The following is a 16,613-nucleotide window of genomic DNA, read 5'->3' as shown; positions in this document are numbered from 1 at the left end:
GTATCCATGTATGTGTGTATATGTCTAATTGTCTGTCTCTTTATGTGATATCTGATACCTTGTCATACTTGGTCTTTAGTAACTTAGGCCATGCACATTTAGCTGTTACAGTATTGATTTTATGCTAATATTGACTGCTTTTTACTTGTAACTTAAGTAAGCTAATTGTGTGTTAACAAAAATCTAGTTTTTAAGTCCACGGAGCTAGGCTGCTTGCAGAACAAACCTGCCCCGAAGTCACTTTGCATTGCTGACGAAGACAATCTTAGTATCCGCTATCTAGCTACCCATCTTTCTTGCACACAGCACTTGATCTCAGCCTTGCTTCAAGCTCCTGGTCCAGATTCATTCATTCTAGGCCATCAGACTGTCTGCCACACAACCCCATCTCCTCCTTGGCTCCACTAGTCTGCTTCCCATTGTGGACACGCGTCCATACCCCCACTGGAGAAGATGGTCTCCACTGGCCCGGCGGAACCACTTTCACTTTTGGCTTTCCAAAGGTCTGCAAACCCAACTTTGCAACGCAAACCTTTGCCCCACAAGCAGAATGTCTGAGACCCAATTTTTGTCAAAGAAATTGTGTTCTCTGAAACCAATAGTCTGATTGCTTTAAAGTTTGTTTTACATGAACCTTAAAATTTGCATATTTGTATTTTGGGATAAATTTTTGCCATTGTTGGTCAAAAAAATCTTTTTGAACTGTTATCCAATTACTTTTAAATTAGATGTGCAGGTCATTATGAGGTGAAGCATCTCATATTTGATTAAATATAAAATTGATTTGCTGTGGAATTTCCTTAGTAACCATTCTGTCTGAATGCAATGTCATGTGTGTACTGGTATTGAGTATTTCTGTTAAATAGGAGCATGGTGTCATTTGCACCATTTTCTTATGACTATCACAATGTACAGCTGGTTTGAGCTGCAAACTAATTTCACAGAAATGCATTGAGCATATCATTGTCCATTTATTACTGCTTTACCAATTTAGTTCTTGTTTTCATTGGCTATTCAGTTCATGTATGTCTGGTTTCATGTTCTTTTCCAGATTATCAATTTATATATGGAATGCCTTAAAAAAATGATTTTTAATGGAAGTGAAAAGGTAAGTTTTGTGCTCTTTATTATCCTCAACCTTGCAGAATCATTGCAGTGTTATCAGCTAGATTTTTTATGTACATGGTAGCTAAGTTGCCAATATTACGTAGAACAACATAGTCAGGCTGGTTGGTTAAAAAGCATATTAGTTGCTAAATTGAAATTTTCTGTATTTATTTGAGAAAATTTATTTCTTGCCAGAATTAGTGAGGTTTGACTGGCAACAACTTGAAAGTCGTAACTGTGTGGTTCCTAACTTTAATTCCAAACATCTAGAACATAGTTATATCAAGTATCTGTAATAGTAGGATATATTGTTTATTTTCCATTTCAATTTGTGTTTTTGTAGCATTTCCGGCTGAATCAGCTTATTTTTCACACAGGTACCGGTATCTACCAGTTTGTGTATTGCTACAACATTTTTCTTGGCTTCAATTGCTTCCTTAATAAAATCCAATGAAATGAAAACACGAAGATACACAAAACATATGCGGAAGGTATAGTTGTTTTTCTTTTTAAGATTTTACGTACTTGCAAGGCAAACCTTGGAAGTTTTATTTTCCACTTTTTTGAACATTGACATGTATTGTATTCAACAAACATATCTTGATCCCAAACTTTGATGAATAAAGTTGATACTGATTTGTCACACCTTTATGTCTTTCATGGCAGATAAATGCTTATATGATCAAAATTTGTTGCAAATCTCATCTAATTCTCTGCAGTAAACAATGTTCTCATTGTTTATCTGTTTTTTTTCAAAAATCATTGATTTTGCAAATGATCATGAAATATGCAAGTCACATCCACCAAAAACTTATCAGTTCTTTCCATTATCTAAGAAAAACCACGCACGAAATTTGATTCTGATCTTATTAGTAGTTCTTGAGATATCAGGCCCACTGACAGACAGACATGTGACATTGCTTCGACATTAGCTCACGTGTGTGAACATGTGAGCTAAGAAAGGAGTCTCGTTCAAACAGTGAATGTCTTACATGTATTCTTCTATGGCATACATTCTGAGTTCATGATAATGAAGACAAAAATATCTTATTCGTGTACAGATCTGGGTGAACTGACTGTCAACTGTCTGACATTTCTCAAGGAAACTTTTTTCTCTTTACCTTTAGACTATCTGAATTATGTCTTCCAGGTGCCTGGACTGTTTGCCTTGGACAAAATGGTCGTTCCAGCACATGTAGATGGAGACCACTGGATTTTCGTGGTATCATTTGTCTTTCAAACTTTACGACAGTGACTTACCAAAAACCTATCAAAGTCAGACACTTGAAGAAATCAAGATATAAGGAATATTGTTATTTTTTAAAATTAACCTGAAACAGTATATGTATATTCCTTGCCTAACAAGCTGACAAGAAACTTTCTACTGAACAGAATATACTGATCTGTTTATACTTTTGGTGCTACAATAATTTTTCATATTGTTGCTTTAAAATGTTATCAACTATCAGTTAGCACATGGGCTTGATCTAGTATTTCACATATTAAACATAGCTGTTTTATACATTACAATTACTGTAAATGGTGAAATTAACATTTTTCTCCTTAATTTTAACATTAAAAGCTTTTTCTTCTCAGGTGATTGACAGTAAGGCAAAGACAATTAGTTTCTATGATTCACTAGATACATCGCCAAAGTATCCATTGATAGAAGAACAACTGAGGTACATCATCTTTACTACCGTATTTATTGGTCACATGATCATGAGCAAACTAAGCTTTTCTTGTGATAATAACAAATGTTTGTGCATGAATATAATGTTATATGAACAGGTGGAACAAAGAACAATATATTATCACTTAGCTGTCACATACTCAGCATTCATCTACTCTACACTAAGTTAATATGCATGTAAGGGGAGGCAGCCAAGTGTACATCACATATATTCTCTTAATCCACAGGAATCTCAAAATTTCATTCAGATTTCTGATCATTGCTTCTGACCCGTTCCATCACACTTCCGTCACTTGACCTAGTGATTTGAGATTGCATCATTGATTTTGTCAGTGTTTTTTTATTGGTTTTTAGGTATTATTTGACATATGGCAATTTGCTTGCCTTGTATAACAAAGATTAATGGAATTGATTTGATGTCATATTGTTGATATATTCATGTACAGGGACTTCATCAAAGAAGAGTGCAACTTTATCAAGCTTCCATATAATAGAGAAGAATGGAGTGTGGAATATGTGAAGGTGGTATGAAATTTATAAATCATTTTATTTTGCAACTGAAAATAATGCAGGCAATACATAGACACTATCAATAGTTGACTCTTTACTGTCATTTTGAAGATCAGCTTTTCCTCACACATGTTTTTTTTTTTTAAAAAGTGTAGACTACAGGTGACCATTTGTTTTCATAATGTATTTGATTTGGGAAATAATAACATTGGGTTAATTGACTGCCTGCAGACTAAGCAAAAATTCTGTAATTATACATTTCAAAAATAATATTTTTTGTTTAATAGGGTGTTCTGAAACAAGCAAGATCTAATCAGACAAGCTGTGGTCCATACATGTTGAAGGTATTTTTATTGAATTTCAAAATATGGTTTACAATCATTTAGTCAATGATAATTACAGTATAACTGTGAAGATAGACTACACATTGTGACTTGGACACGAAGTTAGCATCTAAATGGGATTTAATTTTTCCTTCACTCTTTCATTTTGAAAACATCCATGTCATTACAACTTAACCATACAACATCACAAAATCACACAGCTGACACATATACCCGATGCATTCCAATAAAACAGAAATCAGCAGAGACTGTAATCAATTACACTTTTTTTCAGAATATGAAGAATTTGCTAAGTGGCTCTGGGTTTATACACAAGGTATTCTGCTTTAATATGTTCCTGCCAGACAGTAATAACTGTATTACTTCCCCATCAGCCAAGTCAGTAAAAAGTGGTATTGAGCCAAAACATGACGTATTTTCACCCGCTTGGCTTGGTATGTTATAGCATCTTTTGTCCAAAAAAATTAAGTTTACAGTATTATGTTTTCAACAGCCTTCAAATGTACAGTATTATGTTAAAATAAATCATATGGGATACGTTGTGTTTCATTAATTTTATTCATCTTGTCCTGGTGGTGAAATATGGACTTGGCAGGAAAAGGGTTAATATGTCAATCCTTTCAAAATAATAGAAAGCCATCGCTTAATTGAACATATGTAAGCAATAAAGCACACCCAGCAATGGTATACCATGTTGATTTTATTCCGCACTAACCGCATGCATGCCTTCATTGCTCTGGGCTTAAATATACCATCAGTCCTTTATACTGTCTACCCAAATATCAAATTATTACGTCTCATTCAGAATGAGCAACACAATTACTCATGAAACAACACACTGAAAATATCATGCCAATTACTGAACTGATTGCACGAGGTCCCTTAACATGCAAGGGTTTGAATTTAAAATCCATCGTTTAACTAAATGAATACAATGTATCAGCGTACCTGAGAGAGCTTGCAACTTCACTCTTATGGATGCACTCTTGGCGGCCATCAAGTTTTGAATTTCAAATATTTCAAAGTGTCAAGTAATTTATTTTGCTGGTTCCGATCTTACATGATGACCCCCTTATTCTTATTGTTGACTTGATAAGAGGATGGTTGACAGTTTCATTTAGGAAAGTTTGAGTAAAAGTTTAAGTCTTTCCTTATTGAGACATACATACGTTAAGAGTATTTTTATGTGCTCAAAAATCTAAGTTCTATATTCATTGCAATGATTTCGAAACTTTTCTGTGGTCACATTTCAGTAAGTATTATTAATTATTGCATTAATTTGTTTTGATCCTCTGCTTTGAGAAAACTACAAACAGAAAGTGGGATTCAGGGACTGACTAAACATATCTTGGATCCCAGTAAAGATGAGCTCCTTTAAAGGAAACTTGTTTCACATGTTATTCCCTAATTGTTTTTCAGGGAGATGGTGATTGTATCAGGGATGAACTACTGAATGATATCAAGAAAAAGTTTGTATATTAAGATTTGTTTATTGAGAACATAAGAGGATAAGACCTTGATACTGTAGAGGTGTATAACAAGACAGTTCAGTTAACAAAAGAGATGCTTCGGACAGTTGTCGAACAATATGGGCATCACATCCTATTCAAAGGGGAAGAGTGCATTGTTGATTTTATCGTAAACATACTCGGATCACACATATGTTGTTTGTATTTGCAGTACTGCTAAATTATCTACTTGTTTGTTAAAGTATTTTCCTCTTTTTGAATTTACAGCACTACTAAAGCATCTACCTTGAAGAAAGGTACAGTTATTTTTGCTTTTTGAATTGTGTTAATTTTCACGTCATTCTTTGATTTGGTCTATAACAGTACAAAATTAATGCATCCAAATCAGCTTAATATTCGAAAGTACAAGATACTGATGAAAGAGGTGAAAGTTGAAATATTTGTGTCATGGTGACATTTCTTTGTCTTTCAAAAATTGATTAGATCTATGAAATAATTGAAAACAATCTCCTTTGATGTTAGGTAGGATTTTTCTCTTAAAATGTGTTTTGTAAATTTCTGTTATTTGATAATTTTTTAAGTGTATTATTAACATGCATCTCTGTTCATTTCTCAGACCAACATGTCAAACAATATGATGGTGTGTACAAAGCATGCAAGCTTCTTGGACTGACCACCGATCGGGATAAATTCTCCAGTGAAGGTAATCTACAATACTGTCAGTCAAATTGATGCTCCTTTCAAGAAATGCTTGATTAGAGCATGTATAAAGTAGTCAATATGTATATCTGCTTGCATGGTTCTGTTCAATAATTTGAAATCCACTCACTATTGCTAAATTAATGTAATTGCTTTTCACATTATGGACAACATTGGTGATTGACAACAGATATGACTGATGTGTCAATCTATGACTGTTTAAATTTAAGGGTATCATGACATCATGGAAGCTTTAAAGATCATACGAGAAGACAACTGTGATAAGTCAGAACGAGAAGCCCTGTACGAGAAGCTCGAAAGATCAAATTTACAGAGAACCATACCAGAAACACCTAGTGATGGGAACTGTCTCTTCCATGCGATAGCACATCAAATATCTATAACAAGGAACATACCCTGTGGTATTTTGGATCATTTTATTATGAGGCAACTCATAATACAATATATGGAAGATAATAAAGAGAAATTGAAGGTAATCTTTTGTGTCCAAGTTGTTAAAACTATATCTGACAACTTTTTAAGCATCTTTACTGTGTACATAAATCAGGATTAAAGATTCTACACCCCATGCAGATTCAAAGCTAAATTGTAAATTTGTTCAAATACCGGTATGCCAATGATACGGTACTTGTTGTTCTCCTCTTTAAAGAATGCAAACTTACTGACATGTATTTCAAGCATATTCTGACTTTTGAAAATTGGTGCAAATTAAGATTACGTAAATGAATGTGGGTAAAATCAAGCAATTAATAACAGAAACAAATATGAAGTTGATGGGCAGACAGTTTGCACTGTTGTTTTAAATATCTTGGATCACAAATTGACAATAGATTGAATTGTAATGTTCATACTGACTATATATTTCTTGAGAAAGATACACTGTAAGGGCTTTGATCTTAGTGTATTCTTAAAAGGTCTAAGAGCCTAGTAGAAAATGTGCATGTACTTACTTTTTTATTACTATTTGCTATGGCAGTTGAAGCATTGACAACAGATCCCAAGTCAATTAAATTGTATGGAGGGGAAAATAATCATGAAAAACAAAACTAACACAGTGAACTTTACAGAAATTTCATAGTCAAAAGAGGCCACTTAATAGGTAACTGGTCATGTCATCATGGTGCAGAAAGAAGAAAACACATCCAGTTATAAGGAACATAGAGACAATTATGTAAAATAAGTGAATTTTTTTCTTTATAGTACATCAGGCTAAAGAAAACTGTCTATTTCACATGAATATTTCTGGTCAGTTATGTATTGAAAAATAGTGTGTGGTAATGTGCATTTCATATTTTTGGTATTATTTTTCCCTACCTTGATGTTAAAAGCTCTTATAAAGGCTGTTCATTCTATGTGAAGAATTAGTACATTCTAAATTGCAGGAGTATCAAACTTCACTAGGTAACTAAAAGGTGACACCACAAAGTGCACAATCTTGTGCACTCTCATTTCTGCTCTCAAAGATTTTTTGTCCAGTGTATCTACTATATGAACAAATACTACTCCAGTAATATGATGATATTGGATATTTGAAATTCTTGTTTTTTTTGTTAAATAGGACCTTGTTACTGCTGACTTATTGGATATGGGTCTCACATGGAATGAATACATTGCAAATATGAAAAAGGTTGGAGAGTGGGGGGACCAAGTAGTTCTTGCTGTGTCAGCTATCATGCTACAGTGCAACATTGTGATTGTTGCCCCTAATTTCACAAGGACAATAGCAGCAGAAAGAAAAGAAAACCAACCACTGTATATTGGGTATATCCCAAATCTCCATTTCATGTCTTTGGAACACAAAGGTGACTAGAACTTTTTTCGCCATATAAACTTCCCAGAATATGTTCTCTGCTTAACATTATCTCTTGTCTTGCTATTACTTAACTGGTTTCTTTTTTATACACACTCCATTAGTATGTAACACTCCATTCAACCTGTTGTACATGGTAACTAAGACTTGGTTCAAGTCTGTGATTTGTGAATGTTTGAGTGTTATAAACGTGACGATTTGTGTTCTGTTTTAATTTGAAATGCATGAGTGGGGTAAAGGCTATACAGGGGAGTTTCTCCCGGAATCCAGCGGAAACAAATGACTGCGCATACTCAAAGGTAACGCGTTCAATTGCTAGGAAAACCTGGCCTGGGCTTCCAAATGCCAAATAGGTTTGTATGAAAAAAGGAGAGACACATGGGAAACAACTGCAAATTATTTTATTTTTAGAAATTCACGGACTTGAACCAAGTCTAATGATAACTTACAAAGTTACATACTGATTGTTTGATTATGCTCTTTTTAACTTAAACAGACAAGATTGAAGAAGCTGTGGAGGTTGAAGATGCTACTGAGGATGAAAAACCTGTTGAGTTTAATGAAGAGGTACATGTTCCACTTGTGCCGGTATGTTGTTGATTGTGTACAGTTGACCATTTATTACCAAGTTTGAGTTTTATAACTATAAACGTACATATTTTGTTTTATTCATTTGAAATTTTTATGGTACCATACTGGACAGACAAACAGATAGACATACATACATGCATACATTTATTTTTACAGATTTTAACCTCCAACAGCTGACCAACTTTTCAATATCAGCTTGTTTAACTTAATACTACTTCTTATAATAATATAAACAAGAGTTAATTACATTCTAATTAAAGTAAACAAGACTTGCTTATCAAGATTAACGTCATAAAAAAACAGCATATCTGTCAGGTTATAAGGAATCATCAGCTGGATATCTTTATCAGTATTTTCCAAGCACATTTTAACTTTCATATTAACATTGCAAGTAAGTTCTGTTGAATAAGTTGAGCCTGTAGGTACTCAGAGAAAGCACACAGAAGAGATGAATGTTTGCAACTTAAGAAGTTCAAGGTCATCAAAAGCATTATAAGGAATCATGTAACACTTTCATTGCACTTACACAGATTGCATATTGCACATGAGGAATCTTACAGCCCAGCTTTACCATAAAAACCCTATCATTTTACCACTCTTATAATTGACCACTCTATTTTTTTCCTCAAAAAGTAATTTTATTTTATCCTTACCAAGTCAACCATAAATGGAAATTGGAACTTTCTCTATCTCTATTTATTTAACCAATCTATCATGACAAACTATTATGAGAAATTTCTTTTAGATAACATACAGAGAACAATACATGATGGTACAGAATATGTCAAAGTTGGGATTCAGGAAAGTTGCCTTTACATGTTTTAATCCTCCAAGATGGTAAGCATTTCACTATGAACTGTCAAAAAAATTGAACTTTCAAATAATACTATACTAAAATTATTTTGGCTTTGTTGATTTCCTAATTAATTCAACTATTATTTTTTTCTGGGTGAATTGATAGGGTTTATACAGTACAAGATTTACATAAAACGCAAATCAAATTCAGTTAAAACATCAATTACGTACTGGTTAACATTGCATTCCTATAAAAAGCACCTCAGCCTGGAACAACACAATCATAATCTGGTCATTCACACAGGCAGTACTTGACTTTGAATAAAATACCTACTACATTTCACCTATGTAACAAATTTGAAGGCATTGGCAAAAAGACTGTACCACAAAATTTGCAAATTTCAGCTTGAGTTCACAGAGTCATCTTCAGGTCTCTCCTAGGAACTTGCACACCCAATTAGAAAGTAATGACATACAGAGTTTGAAAGAAGATTTTTTTAACCAAAATGGCAAAAATTGTCCAAAAATACAAATGTGCAAATTTTGCCATAATTTTGATGAATTCTATTTTGGGTTATCACAAGGCACCTGCACACCAAATTTTAAAGCGATCTGACCATTGGTTTAAGAGAAAAAGATTTTATATTCAAATGACAAAAAAGAAAGAAAAAAAATTCATTAAAAATAGAAAGCATCAAATATTGACATCAAATCTATATGTTTAAATGAGTTGGGCCTAAGGTACCTACAACCCATATATGACAATGATCAGATGAGTAGTTCCCGAGTTATTAATTTTTGACCATTTTCGCTGTTTTTTCTACCCCATTTACATATCTATGAGACAAAAAAGTTCATTTTAAGCACATCTACACCATGTATGGTATCATTAAACCTAAAATCAGCTTAATGTGTGCGGCGGTTCATGAGTTTTTGCGTTGGACAGACATACATACATACATCCATCTTACCATACATATATACATACATATATAAACATTCAAACATACATACATACATACATACATACATACATACATACATACATACATACATACATACATGCATACATACATACATCCATACATACACACATACATCCATAAATACATACATGTATATACATACATACATACATACATCCATACATCTATCCATCCATCCATACATACATCAATCGATCCATCCATACATCCATTAATCCATCCATCCATCCATCCATCCATCCATCCATCCATCCATCCATCCATCCATCCATCCATCCATCCATCCATCCATCCATACATACATACATACATCCATCCATACATCCATCCATCCATCCATCCATCCATACATACATACATACATATATACATTGTTACATACATACATACATCAATACATACACAGATACATCCATACATACATACATACATACATCCATCCATCCATCCATACATCCATCCATCCATCCATCCATCCATCCATCCATACATACATACATACATCCATCCATCCATCCATCTATACATACATACATACATACATACATACATACATACATACATACATACATACATACATACATACATACATACATATATACATACATGCATACATACATACATCCATACATACACACATACATCCATAAATACATACATACATACATACATACATCCATACATCTATCCATCCATCCATACATACATCAATCGTTCCATCCATACCTACATACCGGTACATACATACATACATACATACATACATACATACATACATACATACATACATACATACATACATACATACACAGATACATCCATACATACATCCATTCATCCATCCATCCATTTATACATACATACATATATACATACATGCATACATACATACATCCATCCATCCGTCCATACATCCATCCATCCATCCATACATACATACATACATACATACATCTATCCATCCATCCATCCATCCATCCATCCATTTATACATACATACATACATACATACATACATACATACATGCATACATACATACATCCATACATACACACATACATCCATAAATACATACATACATCCATCCATCCATCTATATACATACATACATACATACACACATACATCCATCCATACACACATACATCCATCCATCCATCAATACATACATACATACATCCATCCATACATCTATCCATCCATCCATAAATACATCAATCAATCCATCCATACATCCATCCATCCATCCATCCATCCATCCATCCATCCATCCATACATACATACATACATACATCCATCCATACATACATACATACATACATGCATACCATCCATCCATCCATCCATCCATCCATCCATCCATCCATCCATACATACATACATCCGTCCATACATCCATACATCCATCCATCCATCCATACATACATAAATACATACATACATACATCTATCCATACATACACACATACATGCATACATACATCCATCCATCCATCCATACATCCATCCATCCATCCATCCATCCATCCATCCATCCATCCATCCATCCATCCATCCATCCATCCATCCATCCATACATACATCTGTCCATACATCCATCCATCCATCCATCCATACATACATACATACATCCATCCATACATCTATCTATCCATCCATATATCAATCCCCCCCATCCATACTTACATACATCCATCCATCCATCCATCCGTCCATCCATCCATCCATACATACACACATCCATCCATCCATCCATACATACATACATAATTAATTTCAATATTGTAAAGTTATTTTCTTGCTAGCTGTCACTACATGACGTTCCTCAATAAGAATAAGGACATATTCTCAACAACTTGCGTGTAGTTTCCTTTGTTTGACCGTCTTTTGTTGCGGCCAGCGGGTCCGCTTGGGATTGTACCACTTTCATGGAATACAAGAAGTGGGATAAATCAGCAATTGAAAAAACTCACCTCAAATTTTGTAAGAACATTTTACAGTGTAATAGACAAGCTTGTAATGCCGCTGTGAGGGGTGAACTAGGACAATTCCCACTTCTACTTGAGATCAAACTTAATATTGTTAAACACTGGCTTCATATCGTACAACTGCCACATTATAATCTTGCTAAAGAAGCTTTTCTCGAGCAAATGATAAACAACACTAACAATATATCCTGGTTTAACTATTTAAGTGCTTTAATTTAAGACAATTGAATGGACTTTCTCCTTGATGAAGCTCCATCACCTAAACACCGCAAAGTTATAACTGGATTAATGAAAACAAATTTAACAAACAATTATGGAGTCTTTTGGAAAAATTTGATCACTGATGAAAATAGTAAACTAAGAATGTATGCCAAAATAAAACGTAATTTTAGATTAGAACCCTACTTAACACAGTTACAAGGTGAGAAAAGAAAATTACTCACCAAACTTCGCATTAGCAATCATGATCTAGCAATTGAAAAAGGGAGACACACTGTTCCAAAAACCCCAATTACTGAAAGATACTGCAATCAGTGTAACACCAACAGTATTGAAGATATAACACACTTTTTATTAGTCTGTCAGAAATGCAAAGTCCAAAAAAAGAACTTTTTCAGTAAAATCAATTTCCTAAATGACGATACTGAAAATCAGCTTATTTCTCTACTAACAAAACAAGAGTTGTCTTTTAATGAACAACTTGCAGATTATATTTTTACTTTATATAACCAAAGAAATACCTAGTTATATTTGTTATTAGCTACTATTATTATACTGTATTACTTTTTCTCTATTGAAGAAAAATTTAACTTTTTTTTGTATCACACTTTTATTGCCACAAATGTGATGTAAATCCTATAATTACAAGCAAGCAATAAAAATAATAATATTATTACATACATTATACAGACAGACATCTCACATATAGAGTTTTTTCAACCATATAACCTCCCAATTGCCATATACCAGTATGTATGGCAAATGGGAAGTAAAAATGGCATTTTGGCAAATTCTGACAATTTGCCCTTTGGCCTCCATACCAGTGATACTACTGCCTTCATTGGGATACTGATCTATTGCTTTAAAGAGGCAATAGCTGCAATTGAGGATGAATTTTTGTGCTTCACAGACAGCTAGAACAAAAATGTTAACAAAATCAGCAGTTACAGCTGCAGTCACTTCAATTGTTATTTACATACACACCTTTTGTGTGCCCAATTTAAAAGAAGAATTTATATGGCTTTCAGGCTATGTCATGTCTACCAGCAGAGATTATTACAATAATAATAAACTATGCCTGCGAAGGTAAAGAACAAAATGCAGTAAAATTGAGATGTGTATGCAAACAATGGAAGGAACTTATAACACCAGTCTACCTTGAGAAACTTCACATGCAAGTGATGATGAGTAAGTGTTCTCCAATTTTTTCCAAATTTTGTTGGGTAAGTTCCTGTACTACTCGCCTTGAAATGTTTTAAAAATCCACTGTTATGAACACTCGCATTGTGTACCTGTAAGTTGCAATATCCCATTATTGTATTTTAGTCTGGCCCATATCAACAATGTATTTCATACATAATATTTAGTGCATCACGTCAACGTAGCTGTAACATTTAAATTTTATAATATTCATTGTTATACAAACATGTTTTGACTTTCATCATGCTGCAATGTACTCTAGATACATGTGTTTACATTGATCGTAGGGGCCCCTTGCAACCTTTGAGGAGTGTTCTGACCACCACCTCCCTGTAATTGATACATGTACCAAAACTTTACTGTACACTGCTGTTATACTGTAACAGCTGTGTCATCATTGCTGTATCTGTGGAGTATATTTATATTATGGGTCCACACAGATACTGTATGACATGTAATTTTTCAGTTTTGACCATTTTTACCCATGGGTTTATTTTTGAGTTATTTGTAGAATTATATCTTATCTCAGAGAATGCACATACTATATATATATTCTTATCCTCACGGTGATTATGAAATTTTAATCATTTGTCAGAACCACTGGAACAGTTAGAACAGATTATGAACCTTGCAGATATTAGAGAAAAGGCAGGACAAGTTTCACACAACTATGATTTTGAATATCATGAGACACGATGTTTTACATTAGAGGAAGTTAAGCAACAACTAAGCAATAGAACAGATGTAGATACGGTAGGCATTGTCATATCATGATTGATTTCATAAATTCCATTTTGGAAGATCATTAATGTCACAAGGAATTCTCTCAAATAAAATTTTGTTCATTTAACATTTCTTGGCTTAAATGAGTAAGTTACTCTGATCTTGTTAGATTTGATAAGCTGCACAAAATTATTAAGTTACAGCTATTGTTGGTTTAACCTGTTGGTACCACAATGGTTTTTTGTTGTTGTTTGTGAATTAATTGGAAGTATGGAAAGAACTGAGAAGACAATTGCCCCTGTATAGTACCATACTGTGACTGAAAGCAACAATGCAAAGCCTGCACATGCTTTGAGTGTGTAATATGTACCATGCCTCTTATGGTCTTCACATGCAACTAAGTACAACTGTCCTCTACCTATGATATATCAAACACTTCAATTAAAGTCTCATTTGTTTTGTTTTTTTAGGCTGGTAACCAAGCTTGTGAAGACCAAACATTTCTTCATGTGGACAGCAGAAATCTCTGTTTTGTTTACTTTCTTCACCTCAAGGGAATAGAGATTGAAGTAGACAGATCTGGCCAATTCTTTATATTCTCAGAAGAATACATGAAATCATTTGATAGATATAAGGAGTGTATTTTCCATTCTTGTACAGGGTTTTACATGACGCGCATTTCTGCGTCCTTTACGCATAAAACCGGACGCAGGACCCCTCAAAAACTAAACCACGCGTCCCTTGGGACGCAGCAATATCTGTTGCTGGTGTACACCTCGCGAAGCTGCTGAACACGTAAAACACATCCCAGTAAACCTTACCGACCCCGTACTTTAATGGAATGCTCCATAGTGCATTGGCCTCCACTGTTAAAACACATGTTTATGCATCAGGGCGGGTCGTGTCAAAACAGGCCGATCTGCGAAAGTTTTTCGGCGGCCGCAGCAACCAGCACCATGCAGGTTTGGTCGAGGCCGAAACGGCAGCTACGCCATGCGATACTGATAATCAGGTCCCCCGACCAAGTCAGCAAAATTACGAACATTCAACAGAAGTTGACTCAATAGATTTACTATAAATGGCTTCGATATTCTGAAGAGCGAAACGTCATGGAGTGCGGTGTATTTTTGAAAGCAAATGTTACATGCCCGTTCATGGAAGGTTTTTGTAATTTTCAACATTCAACTCTCACTCGTCATCAGGACTCGAAAAGTCGTCTCACAAGCGTTAAAATCCTAAGCATGAGGACCGGCAGTTGCAGGGTAAGAGCACAGTTACGAGTGGAGTGATACGTAGCGGTAAGAGTAACGAACTCGAGGCGTACGCTGCACAATTACGTACTGTTTACCTGATCGCTAAACGTGACCTTCCATGCGATGTATTCACTGACATCATTCATCTGCAGAATCTGAACGGCCGGCTTAGACATTGAATATTACAAACGTCCTCAGATAGTTATGGAGTTTGAAGAGTGTATTCAACGTGCGATCGAGAAGTCCCTGATTGATAGCATACATGCAAGTGACGTCATCGGTATAATGTTGGATGAGACTTGTGTTGTGACATTTCATTCATAAGAAACTTGCAATATATGTTCGATATATTCAGAATGGCGAGGCGAATGTTTCTTTCCTCTGTAACCAGTAAATTACAGATGCCACTGCTGCAGAGATCGAAAACGCCTTGATTGAATTTTTGACTAGGAAAGAAATCTGTGACGAGCCGTGAACAAAATATATGGACTAGGAACAGACGGGGCGGCCGTAATGACCGGCCGTTTGAACGGGTTGGGTGCAAAATTAAAAGCCAGAAATCCCAACCTTGTTCAAGTGCATTGTGTTGCACATCGATTGAATCTTGCTGCTTCCAAGCAGGCAGAGATATTGAATATTGCAAAGAATATCATAATATAATCATTCATTGTATAAATACTTCATTGACTCTAGTGTGAGATATGACAAACTTAGGGAAATTCAAACTCTGTTGAATGGGAAAGCAAAACGAATTACTGAGGCTACATCTGTTCGCTGGCTGTCGGTCGAATCAGCTGTCAAGATGGTTTTCATCAGTTTTGAGCCAATTGCCTTGGCACTTGCAAGTGACAAAAAAGGGGGAAAGGCTGATGAGCTGTTGAAATTTATCTCTAATTCATTGTGTCTGCTATTCACTGCCTTATTGATTGATGTTCTTACTGTCATTGGAATTTTGAGCCTTACATTTCAGAAAGATTCTGTCACCTCTTATATCAAAAAAAGTGTTCAGTCTACTAGGGACACATTGAATAGAATGACTAATGATTCACACACTGTCAGAGACGTCTTTAATGATTTGGGTGATGTTCCTGTGAACTAGAAATTTCATGTAGGAATTATTTTAAGAAATATGCAACTATTTGCTGTGTGTTTTAATACTAATTGAACACAGTGAAGACCATGGCATTGATAAACTATAAAATA

The 16,613-nt window shown here is 34.6% G+C and overlaps 1 protein-coding gene across 1 annotated transcript in view; it reads left to right on the top strand.

Moving 5' to 3' along the window:
* The window catches only part of LOC139133790 (uncharacterized), a 24,551-nt gene extending 9,316 nt beyond the window's left edge, over window positions 1-15,235 (top strand). The window contains exons 8-24 of the mRNA XM_070700555.1: window positions 1,052-1,108; window positions 1,485-1,598; window positions 2,258-2,329; window positions 2,704-2,789; window positions 3,247-3,322; window positions 3,598-3,654; window positions 3,929-3,970; window positions 5,074-5,123; window positions 5,391-5,419; window positions 5,740-5,826; window positions 6,053-6,315; window positions 7,402-7,645; window positions 8,150-8,241; window positions 13,263-13,422; window positions 14,030-14,187; window positions 14,628-14,811; window positions 15,051-15,235. Of these exons, the coding sequence (XP_070556656.1) occupies window positions 1,052-1,108; window positions 1,485-1,598; window positions 2,258-2,329; window positions 2,704-2,789; window positions 3,247-3,322; window positions 3,598-3,654; window positions 3,929-3,970; window positions 5,074-5,123; window positions 5,391-5,419; window positions 5,740-5,826; window positions 6,053-6,315; window positions 7,402-7,645; window positions 8,150-8,241; window positions 13,263-13,422; window positions 14,030-14,187; window positions 14,628-14,811; window positions 15,051-15,235 (1,956 nt within the window). The remainder of the gene's footprint in view (window positions 1-1,051; window positions 1,109-1,484; window positions 1,599-2,257; window positions 2,330-2,703; window positions 2,790-3,246; window positions 3,323-3,597; window positions 3,655-3,928; window positions 3,971-5,073; window positions 5,124-5,390; window positions 5,420-5,739; window positions 5,827-6,052; window positions 6,316-7,401; window positions 7,646-8,149; window positions 8,242-13,262; window positions 13,423-14,029; window positions 14,188-14,627; window positions 14,812-15,050) is intronic.
* Window positions 15,236-16,613: the final 1,378 nt, after the last annotated feature.

The sequence above is a fragment of the Ptychodera flava genome, chromosome 5 (genome assembly GCF_041260155.1).
Source record: "Ptychodera flava strain L36383 chromosome 5, AS_Pfla_20210202, whole genome shotgun sequence".
Taxonomy (NCBI): domain Eukaryota; kingdom Metazoa; phylum Hemichordata; class Enteropneusta; family Ptychoderidae; genus Ptychodera; species Ptychodera flava.
The sequence above is the reverse complement of the archived record's forward strand: the minus strand, read 5'-3'. Positions and strand labels throughout refer to the sequence as shown.